A 19,943-nucleotide genomic window follows, 5' to 3' on the forward strand; every position below is an offset into this window, starting at 1 on the left:
TATTACCCTTAATAAGATACAAATGTGAAGGATAAGGTTGGACAATAATAGATATTATGGAGAATACTGCTAAGCTATGGCTGTGTAAGGTTACTGTATTTCAACTCTACACTGTAAATACAGAAGAAAGCATAAAGGATCAAATGTTCATGGTTGGTATAGAGAGTGCAGCTATAGTAGTATCAACGTATACAAATCATTCATGGCAGGAAAGGCATTCCGATTTGAGCTAAATGTACAAACTGCTATTCAGTGTTCAACATTTTCTCTCTGTATGTGACACTTGACTTTTGCACTCTTCATCTGCAGTCTTCATTCATACAATACAACTGAATTCAAACAAAACACACAAGGATGAGGCACACAAGTAATGCATTTTATGCTCATACTTTTTTAATGTATCACAATGAGCAAGAAACATACTTGATGAAATATTTTCAAAGGAGTATATTCAATTACCATCTACAATCAACTTAACTAGGACAACAAGGTTTTTGTGACAAAAGTTTCTTTAAAAGTCTGAAGTTCCATGTGGTTTTATGTATGTTAGTTTCCATGTAATTTGGTACAGTTTGGAAATCTTCATCATATAATTACAGTAACAAAAAAGCTAACAAGACTACAGTATAGAAAAGACATCAAGAACAACATTTTTGGTTTAACTTGCTCTTTTTTGTACATTGCAAGGCTGTTTTTTCTACCCTCAGTGGGCTGCCTGGAGCCACGGAGCCACGGAGCCATGCTTGTGAGGCTCGGAGGAGGAATAATTCAAGGAAACAAAAAGAAAAAGAAAAAGCATTAAAAAAACATTGTGGCACCAGGAGTCACAAAAGGAACAGAGAGAGCTCCAAGTAACAGTTCATCTTTGAAGTTGGAGCAAATGGTTTTGTTTGGTTGTTTGTTAGTTTGGTTGTTAATTTTGGTTGATTCGCTTTTTTTGTGTGTAACTGCCTCTTTAGGAATGGCAGCCTAGAAAACCCTTCCCCTTTCTCTCTGGCTCATTTCTCTTTTTGGTTGGTGTGATGAACAGAGAGAGGGGCGAGCCGCCATCTGACTGGAGAGCTTATACTTGTCCATCAGCGAGACAAGCAGGAGGAAATGAAACAGGTAGCAACAACATGAACCGGGAGAAATGAAGCGAGCATCTCTGTCCATCCCGTCCAGAAGTGCGGAAACATGTCCGTAAAAGAGCAGAAGCCGAGGCAGAGCTGGAGAAGAGAGAGAGACAGACAGAGCAACAAGGAAGCAGCCGGAGCCACTATAGTTCAGCTTCTTTATCTAATGTCTTTCCTCTCTGTGTCACATGTCCACTGGTTCCAGAGTCCATTCCCATCTCAGAGATGTAAGCAAATATGGTTGTGATATTAAAGCCGCCTTGAGCCTGCCTTTGGCTCCCATGCCCAGTTTTGGTGTGCCCACAGCCTCCCCTGTCCTCTCAGCAAGATCTCCAAAGTTTCCCAGAGTTCATTTCTTCTTTTCATTCCTTCTTCATCATTTCAAACAAAAAAGTTGATGTCTTGTTTTAAATATATCTATATCTGTATACATGTTCATTTTCACAGTGGGCAAAAGATGACCTCTACAGCAAAACCTTGTCTTTTTATTTCTTTGTAATTGTCCATGAAAATCAAGTATCCCAATGTGAGTCAAAGGATCTCAGTTATCTATTGTTTTGTGCCACAATAAAATATACACTTATCTGGGGCACAAATTGTAATTTAAATTTTTGTTTTTAACTGCATAAAGCTTTGGCCACATTCATATATTCAATCAAAATAAAAACTGCTCAGTGCTTCGGTATCGTCTTCCTCCTCTTTTTGATTTTTGTTAACTTTAAAATTCAAATTTTCTAAAACTTCACCACTTTATTCATAATCCAGCTTTCGGTTCAGTACGTTTTGGTGCGTAAATAAAAGTACAGTATAAAATAAAATGTATAAAAACTCAAAACTGATGCTGGCTCTTATGAAACACACTCACTCACACGCACACATACAAACTCACACACACAGTCCATGCTGGCTGAATCTGTTGTGAAGAAGACCATGACCGTCTTCCACAAAAGAGCCCAAAACAAAGATTACACTTTGGAAATAAGAGATCAAACAGTGTCAAAAAAGACAAACAAATATAAGAACATTATTACACCATAAAGTGGCCAGGTCATAGAATAAAGTTTTTTTTTTTTTAATTCAGCAATTGAAATTAAAGCTAGTGTTAATTTATATGAGGAAAAGTAATATACAGAAACTAAAATAACATACAAATAGTTATAAGAAAATAATAATACATGTCTGACATCTGAAAACCAAAATAAAGCAAACGCATTCAAGAATAAACTGTACAACATTAGAATTCTCAAAAAAGAATCATATGAACAATATTCTAGAGAACATGATTAGAGGAGTGGCAAGCTTGCAGACCAAATCAACCCAATCTCAACAGCATGCGTAAGGAAGTATTAACACCAAATCACATTGCTCTGCAAGACGTAACACTTTTAACACACTTCCTAGATTGCAGCTTTGTATCAATTAGGGCAAATACACTTGCTATACACTAGTGGCCGAAAACCAGTTATTCACAAATTTAAATATGCCTTGGTTTTGGTGTAAAGGAATTAAATAAACGTTTTTCATCTATGAGAGAGTGGGGATAATTAAGCACATCCATTTCCACTGCAATAAGATGGAGCGAGTGAGCTCTTTGGACATGAAGGCATGACATACCTCTTAACTACAGTATCTGAACACAAGGGACATCTTCAAAAAAACTCCTGCTTTTTCCAGACTTATAACGCTTTGGAATGAAGACGTCCCTTAGAAACCTGTAATCAACATCGTGCGTGAAAATGGCTTAACGCCCTGCAGACACCTGGGGCAAGTCACAATTGGATGTCCCAGGAAGTTGGGCCGGCACTCCAGACTTTATTTCCTTCTGAGACTTGTAAGTTGAGAGGCATGATGATGTAACCTAGGAGACGCGTCAGTACCAGATGTATTATATACATGTATTGGTAACCACTATTACTTGCTGATCAAGTGAGTAACAAACTTAACTGGAAGGAGGGGTTCTTATCAACTTTCCATGCCAGACACTAAATGACAGATCTAGGTCATTTTGTTCAGCAAACAGAATGCTAACTTCACACAACAGCTTACAGTCACCTTAGAAATGAGAAAAAAATCATAATAATTCTAAATAATTCAAATGAAATCAGTCCTTGCTTAAGAAAAAAAACGACTTTGATGTGATATTTGGAATGCACTGTTCTTTACTAATGTTATATATCATTGGCTTTAAATCTTGGTCTGTTCAAAAAGAAAATCGGAAAAAATGTCCTTTGGAACATATATTCACAGTCTTCAAAGTTCCGTTTTTGCAAGAAGAAAAAAAAAAAGATGTCGCAGAGGCTAGAAAATGGTTTATTGTTGTTTTAGTTAAAGCTTAGCCAAAAAGCAAAATGAGCATGCATCTAGCTAGGTATTCTTTTTTCAAAATTCTACATTAGCAGCAAAACGTATGTCCTTGAAGACCAGACCTTATACATTTTCTTTTAAAAAAAGTACTTTTTGTGAGTGACAGAAAAGTTAAAACAAAGATTTATAACCTCTATCTTACAAACTGCAATGGCTCTGTAACGGTGCTACTCCACAATGCAAGGACAAGGTTCCTTTTTTGGTTTTTGGTATTCTTGGTATTTTACGTAAAAAAGTCACCTATCTGCTTGCAAAGAAGCAAAAACGGCAACTCTGATGCGTACTCCTTTATTTTAAAACTTTGTTTTCTTTCCTCTAAAAACAGCAACAAATTCTCAAGTATAAAGAAGCCTCTTTTCTCATCTTTATGCACCAATGGTGAAAGTGTTTAGTCTTTGGATTTTCTTTTTGTTTTAAAGCGTGATAATTATTATTATTATTATTCTTTTTTAATTTTCATCTATGACAACAACAACGTAAAGTCTAAATGAAAATAAAGCCGAAAAAAGACTGTAGCCACACTACATGAAGAACAAAAGGCCTGCTTCGTAGTGCACGAGGAGGAGTAACTATCTTCATATCTACAGATGCAGAGGAGGAGAAAAACAAAGTGAGGAGTGAGAGGGACAAGTAAAGTGAGAATTATGAGTCAGACAGAGTTAAGTGCACAAAGGTAACAGAAATAAAATTAAATATTGTTTAACATTTCACCCCAGGTCTTTTTTTCTTTTTTGGTTAGAACCATACCAACCAAAACAGAGAGAAAAAACATTTTGAAAGAGAGAATCCTGCCTAGTGGGAGAGTGGCAGTTGGGTGAAAGTTAGCAAAGAAGCCGAGAATAAGACAGAAATAAAGTTCAGGTAAGTTACTGCTCCATAATCTAGTCTATCGGAATGACCAAGACAACATCAAATGAAGCGCCTTAAAGTTGGACGATACAAAAGCTAAATGTACACAAAGTTTTTTTTCAATCTACCATACTGTTTAAATTCATTTCCAATGCAACAATCTACTTAACACCAAAAATGTTCATATCTATCATAAATACAGAAAGTTTTTTTTATCAAAAAAATCTTTTTATCCCCCATCAACATGTCTGCAATGCTCTTCGTGTCTGGGTACAATGGGATTACTACATTTCCCCCTTTAAGAGTATTTCAAATGTTTAAAATCAGCAGATCAGCTACCCTTTTAAATGCCCAGAAAGCTATGCCTTTATGATGTTTTCACTCATTTTAAAACTTTCTGTCGTTAAAATCAATTTCTGGAGAAAAAAACCACAAATGTTTCTCCTGTTCGGAACAAAAGGTGTAAAACAATGAATTTCTGTAACAGAAAAACGTCTGTGAGCTGTTGACCTGAGAATAAAATAGACATTACATTATTCTTTTTACTTTTGCAAGCCATTGGTATTTGAACGCTTTGACAGCAGAAAACTGTTAGACTATTCTCCCATACAGTACATACTGGCTTTTTGTGACTGTGCTATTAAGTGGAAATAATTACACAAACAAGGGACAGCTTGTTGACTTTGTCAAAAGGGTTCTTGGGCCATTTAACAACTTTGAGGCAGTCCATTGCTATACAGCATTCCTCTATCATTACCCAAAACTTAACTGCAGTGATCTTTTCTATTCTTATACATATATATGTATATATTTCAGTTGAAAGAAATGAAAACCAGCATGTTGATATGGGAAAACAATCCACTAACATTTAAATTTTTGGTTACAAGCTTTGGAATTGCAGTTAGTCTTTACACATCTTTTTCTGAAATTGTTTTGTATACTTTTAAACGTATTTTAACATCGCTGCTTTTTTGTTAGTTTTTTCCAATTTGTGTTTTTTTTTGTCTTTTGCGTTTTTAAAATATTGTCCATCATCGAAAGCTCTTTTACAATCTGATGGAGTCCGTTCCTACACTAGCAAGATTACTACTACAACTACTACTGTCTTTGAGACAGCCGGGCTGTTGCGGCACCTCTGCCGTCCTGCCCAGCCTGTCTGCTGACTTCTGACTGCTGTCAGAGTCAGACTCGTCGGTAAAGACGTCTGTTGGTATCGAGGTCTGAACTCCTGAGGTGCTCAATGAACTTGAGGTAACCGTTGAATGTGAGGATACTGGAGGAAAAGAAGAAGCAGAAGAAGAAGTGGCATTGGGCTTCCCAGCTAAAGCTCTGGAGAAAGGGGCCTGGGGCCAGGGTTTGCCGGCAGCTGTGGTGTTGAGTGGGGTGGCAGAGGAGGAGCACAAGGATGAAGAGACAGAGGAGGACGGCATGGTGGCTGATGTCGTTGGCGGGGGAGGGGGGGTGCTGATGAGATGAGTGGCAGACTGCGAGGTAGATGCGGTGTTAGGATCGGGGAAGCAGGCTGAAGAGTGAGGTAATAAACTAGTAGCGTGCTCTTTGGCATTTCTGGCTGATCGCTTGATTGTTCTGTGTTTGTGCAAAGCCGAATCCAGGTGTTGACTAAGCGCTTTGTCCCCATCCAACGTGGTGTCGCAGGCCAGGCAGTCGTAGAGGCTGCCCACCCCTGCACCTGCGCCACTGGGGACACGCAGCAACACCTCTTGCAGGTTTGCCACAGACTGACCGAAAAAGCAGATAGACTTCAGGTGATTGATGGCCGCTTCTTCCTTGCTGAAGACTGCTTGACATTTGCGACACGCCAGCCTGTACTGCACCTTGGGGACGATGTACTGGTCTAGAAGGGGGTCTGCGACTTTGCCATCCATCTCGTTCTGCTTGGAGGGTAGGTTATTGTGAGAGGAGGAGGAGGAGGAAGAGGTCTCTCGGTGGGGGTTGCCTTTCTGCTCCTCTGTTTTCGCTGGATCTTTGGCAGATTCTTTGCGGTCCCCCAAGGGTTGAAGGAGAACTGGAGTTTGGCTCGCTTTGGGTTGCTGGATCTGCTGAAGCTGCTGCTGCTGCTGCTGTAGTGCCTCCTGCAGGCTCTGCTGATATTGCTGGTAGTGCTGAAGCAGGGACCCTGGGGACAGGCCCATCAGCGCTTGGGACAATGTTGGGTTGTAGGGGAACATGCTTTCCATGCCGTACATTGGCTGCAGATAGCCGCCTTGGAGAGCTCCAGGTATTTGCGGGGCGTAATAAGGGGAAAATCCAGGCATGAAGTAGGGCAGGAACTGACTAGTCAGTAGAGCTGTAGGGTCTGATGCCAAGGCAGCCTGCAGGGCCTGGAGCTGGGCAGGGTCTACCACATACTCCATACCCGGTGTGGGCATGGAGGTGGCGGGCACAGCTGCGTCTTGTTTTTCTTTCTTGGCGCTGGCAGCAGAGGTGGATGGGGCTGGGGTGCCTCCAGTGGAGGATGGCGTTGAGGGCTTCTCTGTCTTCTCCTTGTGGTGGGGCTTCTCCTTCTCTCTTGACCTCTCAGCATTACGCTCTTTGGGGTGTTCAGGCCGGGAGCCTGACTGGGTTGTTGTGGTGGTGGAGGTGGAAGTAGGGCTGGAGTGGGCGACAGATGTGTTGGCCTGTGCTGGGCTGGGTGATGCCAATGAGGAGGAAGAGGGAGGCTTGTTGGGTAATCCAGATGTAGGGAGGCTGGGTGAAGGAACACTGGCACCAGGCATGTTCAGGAGGTTTGGAGGTTTGGGAGGAGTTAAAGCTAGAGGAGATGAAACAGAGAAATAGGAGAATTCCGAGTTAGAGGGGGATTCAAGACATTAGTTATTCATAGATGCATGTATGTGTTTTTCTAAGGTGTTCCAGAGAGCTACTGTACGCACTAATTATTGGAGCTCAGTGCATTAATAACTGAGCACTTTATTGAAGATAAATGTTTTTCACCAGAGGTCATTAATTTGATAGGATTTGCTGATTCAACGTTAGCCAATCAGAAACTCAGCCTTTCCAGGAAGGCCCATGAGAAGAGGTCTCAATCACAATATTTACTAGAGTTAATCAATCAAGAAGTAGCTGGGCAATAATAAAGAAAACAACAGACAAACTGAGGATTTAGATACATCTTAACATAATAAGGACTCCAGTATCTACTACTTCAAACATGTGCAAATGGTTTCTTTACATAAAGTATGACACTGACCTTTAAACAAACTTAGGAAATCAAAACATGTAATTTAAATTATAATAATGTCAAGTACTACTAATGTTCCCAAGGTCAAAGAGGTTAGAGAAGGAAGTGAGCTATTAGTATTCATTTTAGGACTTTGTTTAATGTTCTCTAACTGAGTGGTAACAGTTCAAGTAGATCAGAAAGTTGACAGCAGATGTCTGAAGATGCTCATTCAGATTTTATATTGTATTTGTTTGTTGTAGCAGCGTCTCTCCAATAACGCAGGCCAACACTGTCAAATGAATGAAATGAATGACTTTTACTAGAATGCATGATTCATTATGAAATACAACGTGATGTAAAAATAACCTGCTTACAGGTGCCTGGCAAATCCAGATTAAAATGGAAGGTGCCCTCACACTGTTATATTGTATTACATGTATGTATTCCAATGTGAATATTTCCAGATGACAGATTGATTGATGACAAGGATATTTCATCTGAAGAAGGTCGAAACGCTACATACTGGAAAATGTAGGCGAAATTCAGAGCCCTATTAATTCCAAAGTGCTTACTAGTTTTCCCCGTTAAGACCTAGTTAATGGTTTTACTTGAATGAGACCCTACATTTCCCTCTTCATACTGGTACAGCACTTCTTTTCAATTATGGATATGACAAAGAATTATATTTGATCCAAGAGTGCTTCATCGGTTTAAGACAACTCTGATGAAAGAGTGACTGAGCGATGACATACCTGAGTTTGATGAGTTAAAGCCAGTTAGGGAGGTGCTTCCGACACCTGGCAGAAGTCCAGGGGGCATCCCTTGCAGATTTGAATAGGCAGACTGAAGGTTCAGGGCCTGCAGGGCGGGGCTATCAAAGATCCCCTGCTGCTGCATGGCTTGCTGCTGTGCCAGTCCCAGGACCTCATTGGCTTTCTTGATGCGATCCATCTCCTGCTGGGCCATTAGCTGACGGACAGTGGCTGGGTCAAAGTACTCCTTCTCCTTGTCCAGTTGGCTCCCAATGGTGTCCTTTACCTTGGTGATGTGTTGCGCAGAGAAGATGTGATCTCGCACGGAGAGACGGGCACTGTACTTGACACCGCACAAAGAGCACTCCGTCTTCGGCCCCTCGTAGGATGTGTGGTTGATCCCGAAGTGCTTAGCCATGCTGAGCTTGGCCTTTTTCTCCTTGGCGCGAGCATTCTGGAACCACACCTGAACCACCCTCTTTGGAAGTCCGATATCATTGCCAAGTACCTCACACTCCAGCATGGTAGGTGTCCTGTAGTCATTGAAGCAGGACTTGAGCAGCTTCAGCTGGAGGTTAGTCATCTGAGTTCGGAAGCGCTTTTGGCCAGGACGGTCTCCACTGTCGATGCTCCTGCTGCCGGAAGCTCCGGGGCTTGGTGAGCAGGGATCAGCCAGACTGGAGGTCTCACTGTAGTCAATTATATTCTCATTTTCATAGTCTCTAGCATAATAGCTTGTCGCAGGGCTCACCAGCCCTGAGGACATCTGGTCGTCATTTTCAAGGGAGGGGGCTGTACCCACAGACTTAGATAGATAATCACCACTATTTTGACCATGCTTTTGATCAGCACTGTCATTGTCAGCATTGGCCTCATCACCAGTGGTGGTATCTGTGATGGCCGTATTCACTGAAGAACAGTCGTCATTATCAAGTTTGTTCTGGTCAAAGCTAAGGTTGACAGAGGACATAGATGGACTCTCAAAGTCCTCCATTCCTCCTTCAACTTTAATGGATGAAGGGCTCATAAGGGCCCTTGGAGACAAGTCCATGTTTTTGCTCACTGGTGACAGAGAGGAGCATTGTCCATCATTGTTAGAAGGTGCAAGCTGGGAATAGCTGGAGATATCCAGAGGATCCATCTTCATTTGCATCCCTTCCTCAGTGAACATGCCAGAGAGAGCTAAGTTGTAACCGGCACGTTTGGCTTCATGCCAATGGCGGGAACGGATATGTGCCTCTAGTGCAGTTTTCGCCTTGAAGAGAGCACGACAAAAAGGGCATCGCCGGTGAGCTTGAGCAGGCCCTACAGCCCGAAACTGACCCTTCCTTTCCCTGGCTCTGGTATTTTGGAACCAAACTTGCACTACCCTCTTCTTCAGTCCCACCTCATGAGCGATGTGGTCAAGCATTTTACGAGTGGGGTTTGAGTCCAACAGGTATTTCTGGTAGAGGATCTCCAGCTGCTCAGGTGTGATGGTAGTCCTTAGGCGCTTGTCTCTTTGTGGCTCCTCCCCACTGTTGGTGCTGTCATTCTCTCCTGGGCTAGTGCCTGCTTTCTCCTCCAACTTCCTCTTCAGGGAGTTCATGGTGGAGGTGGGTGTTGATGGAGAGGTGGCAGAGCTGCTTGGGATCTGTGGCATAGCCCCAGAGAGGAGTTGACTGGCCAACAGGGGATTGCTAGGATCAAACAACATGAAGGGCATGTCCATTGGGCGGTCCAAGAACTGAGGGTGGATGAATTGGTTTTGTACAGAGAGGAAGTGGAGTTGCTGGTGTTCCTGCCAGTGCTCAAAGGTTGGGAAGCCAAGCTTGCACTGCTCACACTGGTATTGAATCATTTGCTGTGCCAGCTGTTGCTGTGATGCAGAGCTCATGTGAGGGTTGAGGCCCATGTGGGAGCTCTGAGAAGCTCTCTCAGCCTGGCTTGTCTGAGAGGCTGAGGGACCACACTCACGTTGCTGCTGAGAGAGGGAAGGAGAAGAATGCTTGTTTGTCTTTGGGGCTGTTTGTGGCTTTTCATCTCGTGCTTCTCTTCTCTGATGTTGAGTCTCAGATTGGGGCTGATGCACAGTCTCCTGTTTGATGGTGGTCTGATGCTCACGTGGATCTGAGGACATTTCAGCCAAATGTTTGGGCTTCTCATCATAAGAGTTTGATGTGTTAGCTGGTGAGGCTTCCTCCTTCTCAGAGGATGAGAGGTGGGAAAAAGCTGACGTGGAGGGAGGGAGAGGGCAGAGGCTTGAGGAAGAAGGCATAGGGGTGTGACAGGAGGACCCAGAGGGGGTGTAGTATTCATGAGAAAGATCCATAGAGTCCTCGTTTTGGCTGTCGTATTGCCCGTCATCGTCTTCATCTTTGTAACACAGCTTCTTTTGGTGCTTTATGAGGTCAAATATACGCTGGAAAACCAGACTGCATTTCTTGCACTGGTAGTTCAGGTTGGTGGTGCGAATGTAACGGTCATTGGACAGTTCTCTTCGTTCACCATCTTTACTTCCATCCCCCTGGTTTTCATAATTCTTGCGTGCCTTCTGACGAGCATTTTGGAACCACACCACAATGACACGGGTGGGGAGGCTCAGAAGGTTGGAGAGCTGTTCAAATTCATCATCTTTGGGGTAGGCGTTAGCATCAAAGAAGTCCTGAAGCACCCGCAATTGGTAGTCTGTAAACCTTGTTCTTGAGGATCTTTTACTCCCATAACATTCCTGTCTTTGAGGCTCAGGGGAAGGGGGTTTAGAGTCAATTTTGGTATCCTCCATAGTGGTAATGGGTGGGTTGTTGAAGTTGTAGGGAGAGTCTTTGTTGCGCTGGCGCTCTTTGAAGAGGGTGTTGCGGAACCAGTGTTTGATGACTTTCTGGGGCAGCCCTGACTTATCTGCCATCTCCTTAATCTGCTCCTCATTGGGGGAGTTGTTGATGTCAAAGTACTGCCGAAGGACCCTAAGCTGGTCATCAGTGATACGTGTCCTGGGCCTCTTATTCTGCTGCTGCTGTAGCATGGCTGGTGTAAGTTGCTGTTGGTAAAGCTGGGCCAGATCATTAGCCAGTGACTGTGACTCCACAGATGACATCTGGGATTGCATTTGGGAGGGCATGGACTGTAGAGACATTGACTGCATCATGAGTGGTGAGAAGAGGGGCATATCCATTGGCATGGGAATTTGAGCCATTTGAACAGGAGGCTGTGGGGTCGACACAGTTGGGGGTGTGATGGAGGGAGCAGAGACAGGAATATTTGGTGTTGGGGCTCTCTGTGGAGGGGGTGGAGGTGGAGGAGGAGGAGGAGGAGGAGGTGCAGGAGCAGGAGGAGCAGCCTCTGGTGTCTGGGGTCTGAGTGGATACAGTTTGTCATACTGCTCTCTGTATTCCTTGGCAAATCTCTCCAGGGAGCGGAATGGGAAGAAGGCCTGATGGATGTGCTCCTGATGACTCTTCAGAATCAGTATGTTGGAAAATAGTTTTCCACAGGCCTCACATTCCAGCTTCTCCAATCCCTCGATGGGGTCCACCACTCTCGTGATCCCACCAGGAGTGCTTGTTCCAGCTGGTCCAGGCCCCGCTGGCTTCTTCTGAGCTTTCTGCTTGTTTTCATTGTATTGAATCACTAGCTCAAACCCAAAGTTCTCCAGAAGGGCTTTAGTGGCATTTCCACGAGCATCTGAAGCAATCCTTGGTGGAGGAAAGCCAGGATCGTGGTTGGAGTTCATTGCAGTCTGTTGCATATCCTTTTTTTCATTTGACTTGTTGTCAGAGCTGTCTTTTGTGACATGTTCCTCAATTTTCTCTCTTAATTCTTTTTCTCTTTGCATTTCCCTTTCTCTCTCTTGCTTCTCATTGTGGGCGGCAGCGGCCTTCTGCTTTTTCTCAGCCTGGTGAAGTAGATTGGCACTCTGCTGAAGCAAAGCCATCTGGCCCTGGGCCTGAGAATGGGCTTGGGCCTGCTGCTGTTGGTGCTGCTGCTGAAGGTGGTGGTGCATAAGCTGTTGTTGCAGGCAGCTCTGAGCCTGAGCCTGCTGGGCAGAGTTCTTCAGGTCCTCCAACAGAGAGTTGGCAGTGGAGCTTGACAGGCCAAGTGCAGAACTGTTGAGGTTCATCTCTGGATTCAGTTGGAATTCTGCTCCAGGGATGTAGAAAGGGAAGAGCAGCTGTTGTTGCTGCAGTGAGTGAAGAGCATCAGTTGTCATGGGGAAGTGCTGAAGAAGTGCTGGGTTGAAAAGCTGGGACTGGATGAGGGCAGCTTGTTGCTGGAGCTCTTGTTGGAGCTGGGCCTGGGCTTGGGCTTGGGCCTGAGCCAACTGCTGTTGCTGTTGCTGCTGAAGCTGCTGCTGCTGCTGGTGATGCTGTCCCCTTGCAGAGAGCATGTCTGCAAATTTCTTCTTTTTTGATTCATGGTTTTCAGATGGATGACAAGTCATCGAGGAGTTCCCAAGGCTTTCAATGCTGTGAGACTGGCTCATGTGGTTGCCTCCAAGAATAGTCTGTGTAGTCTGAGCCCCAGAAGAGCTGTGGTTGCTGGAGCTGGTTGTTGAGTTAGTAGCTGGGCTTGGGCTTGGAGTTGAAGTGTTGATGGAGGATCCACCGCCACTTAATCCAGAACCACTGCTGGAGCTGGTGTTTCCTCCTGCTGCTTCAAGCTTGGCTGCTCGGGCCTTGGTCTGGTGGAGGACAGAGCGCATGTGGATCTCTAGAGTAGAGCTCTGGCTGTAAGCCACGTTGCAAGTGCTGCACTTGAATGGTTTGTTGTCAGGGCTGCTGGTGGGCTCTGGTTGACCAGTGGTGGACTCCTGTAGGGCCCGCTTGACCTTGTGCAGGTGTGAGACAGAGTTGTAGTGAACCAGAAGAATGTTCTTCTGTGTGAATGACTCTTTGCACACTGTGCACTTGAAAGGACGAGATGGGTCCAGGAACTTCTCCATGGTAAAGTTAGGACCTTTCCTGAATGGCAGGGCACGCTTGGGCTCTGATCCAAAATCTTCTAGCAATGAGCCAGAGTCGCTACCTGTTGGGCTTTGCTTCTCCTCTTGGTCACTGTCCTCTCCCTCTTTGTCATCTTCTCCCAGTCCTCCGTGGTCCTCTCCAAGTGATGGATCTCCCATGACCATAAGGTCTCCGTTCATCAGTAAGCCTCCATAGAGCTGTTGGATGTCAGCCTCGCTCAACTCTAGGTGGCTGGTCTCCAAATGTTTCTTCAAGGCCTGCAGGGTCCTGAAGCTGCGTTGACAGAGGCAGCACATGGTGGCTGCTCTGATGACGTGATACTGCGAGTGCAGCTGCAGTTTCTCCACCGTCTTGAAGGCCAGGCTGCACTGGTTGCAGCGATACTTGTAGACATGCCGGTCCGAGACAGGCAGCTGAGGCCTTTTGTTGTGAACCTCGTTGAAGTGCACCTGGAGGGAGTTAGAGGACTTGAAGACCTGGTTACAGCCTTTCTTCCAACACAGGAATCCTGTGTCTTCCCTTCCAGACTGCTGATCCTCCAGAGGTGACTTGCGAGCTTCAGCTATTTCTGTAGGCAGTGAGACCCCTTTCTCAGGCTCAGTATCTAAAGGTTCTGTCAATAAATAAAGAGAAAGAAAAAAATGAATTAAAGAGGCTCCCACATAAGCAGAGTCTTTGTGCAAGAAAATGTAATTTCAACAGAAGACATCTTATCTCTACTTAGGAGTCCTTGACGCATGTATCATTTCAGAATCACCAGGAAGGGGGAGGTTGCAACACACAGAAGTAATAACTAATTCAGACTCCTGCAGATGCAGGAATCATTATTTTTCCTTTGTTGTCAATGACAGCCTTGGCATGATCCCCTACATTTTCATTACATTTTCCAAAAGGAGAACCGTACCATCGCTATCCTTCACATATAAATGAAAGGAGGGACAATTAAAGCACAGGAAAATACATGGTGCTATACTGACCGGCTTGTTTCTTGATATCTTCAGAGCTGGAGTTAGCCGTGGCCTGTGGGGTGCTGCTTTGTGCCTCTCTATCTGGGCCTGGTACTGGTATGAACATGCTTTCTGGCAGAACCTCTGATGCCGTCACCTGGAAAATCAAACACAAGACACGTCCCATGTTAATTACTGTGTGGTCCTATTATACAACTGAGTTTATGTAAGCTCACAAAAATATGATGTTATTATATATTCTTTCCATTTAAAACTGCACACATATTTTCCTGATGGAATTGATAGACATCTTAAAATATCGTGGAAACCCTTGCACAAGGTTTCTGTCTAGCAATCACTCACAAATAATCAAATTACTTTTGACTTTATTTGCCATCCCTGGAATTTGCACTTTGATCACTGCTGGTGTTTTGTCATGCGAATGGAAAGTTCTGCTGCAGCCAATTAGTGAGACGGCCTGAAAAGCCTACCTTGGCCAACTGAAAAGCTTATTAGGCCACCTAATTAAATAATTATTCCATGAAAAAAGCGCATCCCATTACAATGATAAGGACCAGAGCAGACAAGAGGCATTCTGGGTAATACAAGCACTATCAATTTGGGGAAATAGTCTGTGCCTTCCAACCCTGCATAAGTCACAATATAGTGGTTTAATGTCAGTTACGTTAGAGTTATTTCAGGTGCGTTAAGAATACAAAATTGGAGCTACTATGGATAAATCCAAACATGAACAGGTTCAATAAAGATTTCTGAAGAAATACGCAAAGAAATGACGTTTCAGGAGGAATGCTATGCATTTTTCCACTATACAATGGTTTAATTTGTTTCTACCATTTTAATTAGAACATTTCAAGGAGCAATGAATATTGATTAAAAAACTGCAGAGAAGCGGCCAGGTTTTCTTTGCTCTCAAAAGGTTGAAGTCAATCATGGGTGAATGACAGCCACCTCCCTCCATATTATCTCCCCCCACCCATCCTCCTCTCCCATATCTCCCCCTCATAGCCCCTCTTTCCCCTTACAGAAATGCAACAATTCATCAAATGCACTCATTAAGCGGCTCCTATTTAACAATAATCAGTGATTGAGATTGGAAGAGGCCGGGAGATGAGGCACTGTCTGCTTCACCTTCCTTCAATTAACTCCCCAAACAGAATAATCAGCCTCACTCCCCACGCTGCATTTCAATTCACAGTACCCCAACACACCCCACCCCTCTCCCTACTCCCCACCCCTCTCCCTACAGTCCCTCCCCACCCCTCTCCCTACAGTCCCTCCCCACCCCTCTCCCTACAGTCCCTCCCCACCCCTCTCCCAACTCCCCACAGTCTTTCCCCAACCCTCTCCGTGCCTCTATTAATCCTCTATTTCCATTTCAGGTTCTCCTTACTGCAATGGACCACCCTTCTTCTCTCCTATCACCCCATAATGGTCATCCTGGCTTTGGCTCTTTACTTAAATGTGTGTATGATAACATCAAACGAGGCTATACAAAATGAAAAGGAACAATCTAATTCAAATAGCTGTTTTGACCTTTACTATCTAACACAATATTCATATTCTTCAAAAATAATCAGTCAAATCTTATCAACATTATTTAACCTTAAGTCACCAGGAGTAATGTATAAAGGCATAATGGATTCACCTAGTCTTATGAAACATAAAATAAACTGTTCACGGCATTTGTGTGTGCCTTTGGTCTGGCCTGTGCTTCTAAAAGGAACACACTCTCTGTCAGTCTGCAACTGGCAGTGTGTACTGCAAATAGTGACAATGAGGACATGTCTGTGAACACAGCATGGCACACAGCTCCAAACAGGCCCACTCTAGTCCTACACAAGGCAGAGTCCTCCTCAAGCAACAGCGGGTTTTCATAGGGCCCCGGGGTCCTACACAAGGCAGAGTCCTCCTCAAGCAACAGTGGGTTTTCATAGGGCCCCGGGGTCCTACACAAGGCTGAGTCCTCCTCAAGCAACAGCGGGTTTTCATAGGGCCCCGGGGTCCTACAAAAGGCTGAGTCCTCCTCAAGCAACAGTGGGTTTTCATAGGGCCCCGGGGTCCTACACAAGGCAGAGTCCTCCTCAAGCAACAGCGGGTTTTCATAGGGCCCCGGGGTCCTACACAAGGCAGAGTCCTCCTCAAGCAACAGTGGGTTTTCATAGGGCCCCGGGGTCCTACACAAGGCTGAGTCCTCCTCAAGCAACAGCGGGTTTTCATAGGGCCCCGGGGTCCTACACAAGGCTGAGTCCTCCTCAAGCAACAGTGGGTTTTCATAGGGCCCCGGGGTCCTACACAAGGCAGAGTCCTCCTCAAGCAACAGTGGGTTTTCATAGGGCCCCGGGGTCCTACACAAGGCTGAGTCCTCCTCAAGCAACAGTGGGTTTTCATAGGGCCCCGGGGTCCTACACAAGGCTGAGTCCTCCTCAAGCAACAGTGGGTTTTCATAGGGCCCCGGGGTCCTACACAAGGCTGAGTCCTCCTCAAGCAACAGTGGGTTTTCATAGGGCCCCGGGGTCCTACACAAGGCTGAGTCCTCCTCAAGCAACAGTGGGTTTTCATAGGGCCCCGGGGTCCTACACAAGGCTGAGTCCTCCTCAAGCAACAGTGGGTTTTCATAGGGCCCCGGGGTCCTACACAAGGCTGAGTCCTCCTCAAGCAACAGCGGGTTTTCATAGGGCCCCGGGGTTAAGTGGAACAGTAAACATTCTCTAGTCCATCACTGTGCGATTAGTCTCATCAGAAATTCACTGGAAAATGTTCAGATACTTTCTGTTTTCTTCTCCCTTCTCTCTCTCTCTCTCTCCTCCAAACAGAGAGTGGCAAATTAATGCAACCAGCATGGAGAATACCACAAATACAAAGCACAGCAGCGATTTACATTACAAAGTGGACTGTTTCTAGACAACTGCTTCATTAGACGACGAGAGGCAAGAGCAGAGAGTATCCCAAGGTCACTTTTAATTTGGACCGCCTAATTGGCAAACATAGTTCAAAATGGCTATCATCTAGCCAGACTCAGAATTAATGAAGCACAATTATTTTCATTACCCCTATCTTAGACAGACAGAAAATGAGACATAGAATGAGAGAGGGAGGGGAGGAGAGAGGAAGAGAGGGGGCGAGAGAGAAGAGAGAGAGAGAGAGAGAACATGGTGGACAAAATTGAAGGCTGAGAGAGTGTGTGCATCTTTATGCATGGTCGACATGAAATAAAAGTCTCCTATTTCAGAATTCATTAGGCTCGTCTGCTACACGTGAAAAAAATAGAGTACCGTTCCATCTATATCCACCAGTAGAAATAAAAAAAAAGGTACTGGTTTTAATGTGCATTATATTATCTATGGTTCTCTTCCGAGTCTTTGTAGGGGCTCGGTGCATTATTATCTCTATAAAAGATAAATACTGCTGCCTTCTATACTAAAGTGTTCGCCATTTGCTTTCTAGCTGAGCTAGGAAGATGGCTAGGCAGCTAGGTAGAGCACCGTTCTCCTGAATGATTGTCCAGCGAGCAATGCTGTTCCACAGGCAAGAACAAACGTCAACATTTGCACAGTCATAACAGGAAATCAAAAGGAGAGAAAATAAAACCATATTTCCATTTGATGCTGATTAAAACAAAATGAGCCGGGTTATTTCGCTGGGGTAATGTAGCAGAGGTAGACAGAGTCCATGTTGTAAATACTGATATTACATTTGTGTGAGTCTATATCTAACTTCAGAATGTATATTAATGCTTTAGGCTTTACATTTTTTGTATCGCTCTGGGTGGAGATAGTTCCTAGATAGTGGTATATGTATGGGAAACGTTAGGGGTGATTGCACAGACTCACAGTCCCTATTGTCTCTTTGTGAAATTGGTGCATTCATTATTCACGTGAGATTTGAGGTTGGCACGCTAGATTAAAGAAATGGTGAATAATAATATTTCCATTGCATGAACTTGCATTCATTAAACGGAAAAAAAAGTATTAATTCAATTTAAATGAATCTGTGTCACAATAACTTGAATATATTATTAATAAAAGCCTTTGTTTTGAACAGCGCTAAGGTGATCAGACACTGGGTGAATATCAATGTGCTCCTGAGAATAAATGGACTGGGAGGTAAGAGAGCAGCTCATCTAGCAAACAACAGACTTATCTGTCTCTCTCTCCCCCCTCACTATCTCAACTGACTACGATAAAAATTAGACCGAAAAAAGGGCTCATTGACCATAGGCACATTAGACAACGCCACATTAGAATATGGCTAAAGCATCTGAACCTAACCCCCATAATATTTAACTGGCAGTGAGTCAATGGGATGCCTTGGAGCCATTTCACAATTAACAGTTTCCTTTGTATTTTGATAAAGCTTCAAATGTCATCAATTTGGAAGAGAGAAGACTGGAGAGACATGCTCCATTGCAAACAGCCAGCCAGGCAGGCAGGGTGAGTAACAGTCATATCTGGGCTGCAGAGAAGAGACACAGCTAAGGCCTCCATTGGTCCTTGACTTGATGGGGCCCAGCCAGCCTGCCTACATTGCCTTTTGTGTACAGACATACGCTACATGCGCTAAGCTCACACACACAGAGAAGCAAAAAGGCTGTGCGTATTCCCATGGCCTCTTCATCACTTCCCACAGAGAAAATAAATGACTAAACAGACACAATGGTTAATAGAAATGTGGTAAAGGATGTATACTGTACAGGATGGGCTGGGCTGGGTATTAAAGGCTAGGTGGCAGAGCCATGACATCCTGTGTTGTGCTTTCCTCTCAACGTATTCAGTGTGTTTAAAAAGGCCCTTGAAAAAAAGATGTCATGAAGTCCCCATTGCAATCCAGTGGCCATGGATTAGGAGGATAACAGTAATCAATGTACACATCTCAGAACCTGTAACTTCACAAACAGAAACCCCACAATGCACCAGAAGAAAGGGAAGGAAAACCCAGCAAGAGGATTACGGACTGAACTACCTTGAACATCTCAGAACCATTTACAGCTGTTTAGCTTATAAAACACCATATTTGTATTTGTACAATAGCTAATGTGTGGTGAGCCTTCTGGTATTAAATGGTTGCAGTACATCACCCAAGTGGGTGGAAGAGATGATTTCCCACCTTACTATGTAAAGCTCTTTGAGCACCTACTGTAGGTGGAAAGGCACTATATAAATGCAATCAATTATTATCATTATTATTACAACAACAATTGTGTTCACCCTATTTTACAGAGATGGATTTGTGCAGGAGGCTTGGCATTGATATTTTAGGATGGTTTCGTTTAGCTTGAGGGGATGTGCATTCCCTGTTATAATTGAGCTGACTATTGGTATGTAATAGCATTGCAGGGGCCATGGTTAAATATTTCTAAAGAATACAGTACCTAAGGATGAATGTATACACATACTGTATCCACAGTCCACACAGGCGCACGCACGAACACACCCTAACACACACAAACACACACACGTACCGTGGCGATGAGCTTTTCCACGCAGTCGGGCGCCACGCTGTGGAGGTGTGTGAGGTGGAACTGCAGATGGATCTTGTTGTTCAGCATGTCCTGGCAGAGCGGGCAGCGGAACATGGGCTGGACAGAGTGCTGCGTCATCACGTGCATTCTCAGGCGGTTCAGGTCCGTGTTGCTGAACTTGCAGTAGGGACATTGGTACATCTGGAGGAGAGGAGGAAAGGGGGAGAGAGGAGGAGAGGGGGGAGAGAGGAGGAGAGGGGGGAGAGAGGAGCACAGGGAGGTTAATGAAGTGAGAAGGAGAGCTGTAGGT

At 44.5% G+C, this 19,943-nt stretch overlaps 1 protein-coding gene across 5 annotated transcripts in view; it reads right to left on the minus strand.

Annotated features, from left to right (window-relative positions):
- Window positions 1-377: 377 nt before the first annotated feature.
- LOC139411454 (zinc finger homeobox protein 3-like) overlaps window positions 378-19,943 on the minus strand; it is a 183,648-nt gene continuing 164,082 nt past the window's right edge. For all 5 annotated transcript variants that reach the window (XM_071157851.1, XM_071157850.1, XM_071157852.1 and 2 more), the window contains 4 exons: window positions 19,634-19,834; window positions 14,185-14,311; window positions 8,265-13,820; window positions 378-7,101 (listed from right to left, as the gene is read on the minus strand). In XM_071157851.1, the coding sequence (XP_071013952.1) occupies window positions 5,375-7,101; window positions 8,265-13,820; window positions 14,185-14,311; window positions 19,634-19,834 (7,611 nt within the window). In that variant the 3' untranslated portion in view covers window positions 378-5,374. The remainder of the gene's footprint in view (window positions 7,102-8,264; window positions 13,821-14,184; window positions 14,312-19,633; window positions 19,835-19,943) is intronic.

Source organism: Oncorhynchus clarkii, chromosome 6 (genome assembly GCF_045791955.1).
Source record: "Oncorhynchus clarkii lewisi isolate Uvic-CL-2024 chromosome 6, UVic_Ocla_1.0, whole genome shotgun sequence".
Classification (NCBI taxonomy): Eukaryota; Metazoa; Chordata; class Actinopteri; order Salmoniformes; family Salmonidae; genus Oncorhynchus; species Oncorhynchus clarkii.